Consider the following 6000-nt stretch of genomic DNA (forward strand, 5'->3'; position numbering starts at 1 on the left):
TTAAGATAATTATAATTGCAAAAGGAAAAAACCTTTTGAATTTAAAATAATTTAAAACCTTTAAGACTTAAAAAAGTTATATTTTGACAAGTCAATTTTATAAGATGCATCGTTATCAAAAGAAAAACATAATGGGTGTTCTTGGAAAACACTTTTAGGTACTAAAAATATCGTTATTAAAAAAGTTCATTTAATTAATAACAAGGAAATTTTTTAATTAAAAAAGTACATAATCAATAATATGTTTGTTATAAGTTTAAAGTAGAACAAAAAAAATATTATATATTTGAGTATAGCATTGGTTAATGTTTATTTTATGAATACTTTTAAATGTTTTTACTAATATTTATTTAATAAATGTTATTAAGTAAATAAAATTGATTTTCAAGCTTCAAATATTTTTATCAAAATTATTATGCCTTCAAAGAAATTAGACTCTTTAAAAATCTAAGTTAGAAATCTATGAAAATCTATTTTTTCATGGTATATTTCTGGGTTTTAAAACAAAAACGGTTTTAAAAAAAAAAATACATTTTAAACTCTTTTAAACCTATCTTTTTAAAAGTAAAAAAGCAATGTGTTTTGATAGTTTTTTACAAATAATGAAACACATATTCAAAAAATAAAAAGCGGTTGAAAATTGGAGTGTGATATATTATGTCGCATTGTGTTCCAATTCCTCAAAGTATTCTCAATTGACAAAAAAATATAAAATATGTTTGGACAACTGGTTTGATAGCTTGCAAAACACCCCCTGGCACAGCGCGGGTTTAAACTGTACTCATCGGTTATTAAATTAAATAAGCAAACTTACTTTTTTAAAACTATAAGAAATATAATTAGCCTAAAAGAACTTGTAAAAATATATAACGCAATAACTCAATCAGTTTTGGAATATGAGATAATTGGATGGGGGTGTGCGAATGACACACTGATCAAGCAAATCATTATTGCACAAAAAGCTTTAATAAAAATTATCTTAAGAGTCCCAATCAGAACTAGCTCCCTCGGTATATTTGAAAATCTTAATGTCAAATCTATAAAACCACTTTTTGTAAAAACTTTGTTACTATACGAACGTTTACATTATTCTCTACCTTCCGTTACAAATACAATAGTTACTAGATACTCCACCCTGATGCTGCAAAAAAATAAATACAACCTTCGGTCAAAGAGGATTGACCTACTACTCGGTTAAAGTGTACAATCTTCTTCCATTATCCATAAGGACGATAAGTAAGAAATGGATGGTGGAGTGGGTTGCGCACGGATCGATGAGTGAATCAAGCCAAATAGGTAAAATGTATGCACTGTTTATAAAAAAAAATTAAATCGTCTATATAAATTGGTTATGGATTTTATGAGTATTTTTGTTTTTTATTGTTTATTATGTTAATTATAATTAGGTTAATTACGTTTTTTTATTGTTATTATTATGTTAACTTTGTTAAATAGCTAATCTTAGACATGTTTTACATTTTGTAAAATGTTTCCCTCAGCACGGGACACCCCAGTGAGGGAACATTATTCTGTGTATAAAAAAGAATACAAACAATGTAAACTTATAAATAAATAAGCTTTGATTTTACTGTGAATGAAAGTCATTGCTTGCTGAACAACTCGGTCAAAGTAAGCTGTTTGACTGTCACTATCCGTTTTCGGGCAGCCATGTCGTTATTTAGCGAATCGCAGTACGTTTCCGTCTTATTTTTTTTTTTGAAATTTTAAAAACTATTCGGATAATCAGCTATACGGATAGCAGGAGTTCGGATAATTGGAGTTCTTTTGTAATTCAATATTTAAAAAAAAAATATGTTAAGGTACAAAATTCATTTTTTCGGTCGTTTTAGATCCTTCCACGACCTATAAGCACATTTCGGAGTATCAAATATATTTTAACAATGTTTGAGTATGTCCAAATGCTTGCAGACTTGCTGGATTTCCTCTTTAGGGAGTTATTCGTGTTTAAATTTATTGCAACAGAAAAGGAAAACATTTTTGAGAAGGGAATATGGAAGTCTGTGCAGGCATAATAGTGAATGTTACACAGTGGGCAAAGTGGCCACTTAAACCAGACATTGACAGGTCATAAGCCCTGTAAATGCCCACCTACTTCCATATTCCCTACTCAAAATTCGAATCGGGTTGAGGTCCCGTGGCTAGTGTTGCGGACCCACGGGCCAGAGGCTCGAAGTTCAAACCCCACTCTACCCCAACTGGATTTTCATTTTCTAATAGTTAGTTATTTATTACTCGTTGAAAATGGCCATCAAAATTGAAATATTTGTGTAAATTATATGAACGCAAATATTTCTATTCCTTTCTGTTGCAAATATATTTATTTATTTTTCGGTTTACTGAGGTATTTCTAACTTTACTTTTAATTACTTTTTTATGGATACGGCTTAAGTCAATTACAATAGTTATATGAAGAAACATAAGAACATGATATTTAATAAGGAATTGTAGCAATATGTTTAAGAACATGATCAACATATAAGACTTCAAGCTAACCCATGCCAATTTATTTTCATCGTACACTGTGTTAATGGCAAAGAGATCTACAGAAAGCGGGAAGATCTATTCCAACGAATTCCAAGTTGTGTGATAAATTGGCTAATCTACACATTCTGGACATTGGGGCATATAAAAAATGTTTGCCTTAAAGGGTTTGATAAATAGCAGATGTTTTCATCAAGTAACAGATTTGGCAGCATAAAAATAAATTGATTGCAACAGAGATGAGACACCACTTATTGCATTTATTATTTTTAAAATGCTTTTAAGGCCAAATTATCATTCATTATATTATAAATGATTAATAAATATTCATAGTAAAAGAACACTTAAGATGCTTAAATAATAATAATTTTTCTGAATTCGCAAATCATCTGATAGAAAATAATCATAACTGCAATAAAATAAAATATTAAAATTAGACAACTTAGAAATCTTAGAAATCAAAAAAGCGATTCATAATAAGAAAACAATAATTAATTATCAAATAAACAATATATCTTTTGGTCCTTTCCTGTCTAACTTCGAAAATAGTAAAATCAAATTACCACCCGTGTAAGGAAAAACCACTTGATTTATTGGGTCCACGCGTAGTATTTAGTGAACTTGATAAAAATAAAAAAGGAATCAATTCATTAGTTACGTAAACCTTGACAAAGAAGCTTGTTTGCTTTGAAACCGGTCGGTGGAAAAAAAAATTGTGGTTTAAAACAAAGTTGTTCGATTTATTTTATTTTATTGATAAATAATCAGTTTTTTTAAATCTAAAAGAAGTAGTGTGTTATCGATAACGCAATTTAGGTATTTATTGATAAGGCCAAGTGAAGGCATTTGTGAAGAGTTTTATTGCCCATTACTTGAGACGTGTAAGCAAGATTTGAATATTACTTAACGTACTTTTTTGTACTAACTATTTAATTTATATTCTAAAGGGTTTCTCAATATTTAGCGTTTTTATTTTTTTAAGAAATCGATTATAGGTCAGTGTCACGTCGATAAATTATGTCGATAGATTAAAAAATAATTTAAAAAAACACTCCTGTTGAATATTTTTTACAAAAGAATACTTAAAATATGTTTTACGACAATGCTGAAGTTTACCGTCACTGTTCATTCGTTCTTTTTGATTCATGTAAAATTCGATAAAAACCAACATTTAAAAAAATACTAAAATATGTAGCTAAAAAAAAGCTGGTGTTTAATATCTTTAACCGAATCCTTCAATTTGTTGACGTTTTCAATTTGTTTTAAAAGACTCCAATACGTGCAAATAATTGCTTAGAACAGGTTATACTCGTGAAAAATACCTAGTGAAACATTTACCAACCATAGTTGCAATTTATATTATTTAACATTTTTACCTTATGATTTATTGGCTCTATTGTAAGAATAAAGCTGTACTTAATTAAAACAAACGCAGATTTTGTAGGCACTTAATCCAAAAATTTTTAATATATATATCAATACTCATTTTTTGTATTTTTTTCCATCTTAAAAAAGTTACTTTTAAGTAATTATAAAATATTAATTACAATACAGTAATTTTAAAAAAAAACTTTCATCCAAGCTTAGTAGCGCCCATTTAAAGATAATTTTGAGATGATTTTTAAAAATTGTTTGAATATCAAAAAATATATTCGTAAATACAGAATATTTTCACGTTTTACAAAACCTTCTTTCAAAATTGTATTTCAAATTTTAAACAAAATTTTAGTAGGGAAATTTAATTTACTTAACATTATAAAATAATTATAAGGTTCTTACTTTCTACTCAATCTCATACCTTTATAAGGTGTAGAAACACTATTATTAAATCGTTATTTATACTTGTAATATATTATTTTATTAAAATTACTTTAATTAAAACTAAAAAAATGTACCTACCGTCCCACTGAAACTTTTTATCAAACTATTTTGAGCATGTTCTAACATTTGCAGACCAATACAGGATTAAACTCTTCGGGATTCGATCTTTCGTTTCATAGAAATAAACGCACGGAAAAATTAAAGATATATGAAAATATGAACAGGGGGAAAGTTAAATGCTGCGCAATGTGTAAAGTGATCACTTTAACCAAGGCAATGAAAGGTAAATAGCTGTTAAAAATTAAAACATCCAAATTATTCTTAAGTACGTTATCAAACTATAAAAAAAACTTTATTTACCAGAAAATAAACTTTGTAATCTAAATCTAGGTTAATTTTTTTTATTTTCGTATTTATTAATCTTTAGAACTCCGACGGCACGATGTTTAAAAAGTTTGTGAGTTTTTTTAATCGTTGTAAACTTTGCAAGAAATTCGTCGCGCAACTGTGAGGAGGTGTTTCGCCCCTGAGCGACCGCTTCGCTACGCCGTTATGTGCCAACTAACTCCCGTCTACGAATCTGTTCTACAAGTCTACGATAGCGTAGCCTTATCCCGCGCTTTGCTTGTCTATGGCGGCTGTGCGCATGCCCCCACACGTTAGTTTCAAAGTAAACTTAGTAATCGCTTCTACAAGAAGATGCAGAGTATTAACTCTGCAAAGTTGGACCAATAATTGATTCTTGAAGTATCTTATTCCACACTTAGATTAATATTCTGAAAACGACGTAGAATTAATGTTATTTAGAAATTCACTGAAATGATTTTGTTTGTTTTTTCTGAAATTTTGCTGTGAAAGTTGAGATGGAAAATATTTTAGAGAAGAAATTTCATAAAAAAATAAATGTGCATCACAAATATGGTGTACTACGTACGATGTGAAAACTTAAAATATAAATGTTTCAAGTGCATGTTTAAAATTTTACTTTAAATTTCATCGATATCTTCAAATATGTCAAAAAAACATCGCCGCAGTAAACACAATAACTTAGTTTATTGCTCATTTCAATTATTTGACAGTAAATAGTTAAAACTTAACGATAGAAAAAATAAATATAGACCTTTTAAATGTATTCAAATTGGTAAATTCATATGGGATTGCCCTGAACTATTATTTCTCATCAACTTCAGGGTGCCTGGAAGAATGACTAGACAGGTTTTGTAGCAATCGTTTTGTAGCAACAATTCACGGACAGTGTATTCTTGTAATGCCGTATTAAACAGACACCATGAACTCGGCAATAGTTATTCCCACGTATCTGGTATATTTAGTGTCGGGTATTGTTCCTATATAACAAACCTTTTGAACTTTTTCAAAGATGGACAATGGTAATTATATTTATTAATTCATGCATTTTATAATATATACAGTTTTTTGTTCAATTTGCCCAGCTGTATGAAACAGTACCTGTGATTTTATCGTTGTATTACTTTAGAATGTTTCATTATTTAATTTTGTTTTTTACATTTAATATTGTATTGTTTAAACTTTCTACTGAATATGCTGAATATTTTTAAAAATGTAAATAATTTTTTTTTAATCTTGGGTATAAAGAAATTTATGTTTTAGAAAAATAAAAATACTTCGCCAAATATGTTAGTATTATAATTTTTTGTG

At 28.4% G+C, this 6000-nt stretch overlaps 1 protein-coding gene across 1 annotated transcript in view; it reads right to left on the bottom strand.

The window, feature by feature from the left end:
• LOC148276961 (lachesin-like) overlaps positions 1 to 4869 on the bottom strand; it is a 186088-nt gene extending 181219 nt beyond the window's left edge. The window contains exon 1 of the mRNA XM_088233533.1: positions 4402 to 4869. Within this exon, the coding sequence (XP_088089659.1) occupies positions 4402 to 4449 (48 nt within the window). The 5' untranslated portion in view covers positions 4450 to 4869. The remainder of the gene's footprint in view (positions 1 to 4401) is intronic.
• Between the last annotated feature and the right edge of the window lie 1131 nt (positions 4870 to 6000).

This window comes from Micrasema longulum, unplaced genomic scaffold (assembly GCF_059751315.1).
Source record: "Micrasema longulum isolate JH-2025_06_02 unplaced genomic scaffold, ASM5975131v1 h1tg001118l, whole genome shotgun sequence".
Taxonomy (NCBI): Eukaryota; Metazoa; Arthropoda; class Insecta; order Trichoptera; family Brachycentridae; genus Micrasema; species Micrasema longulum.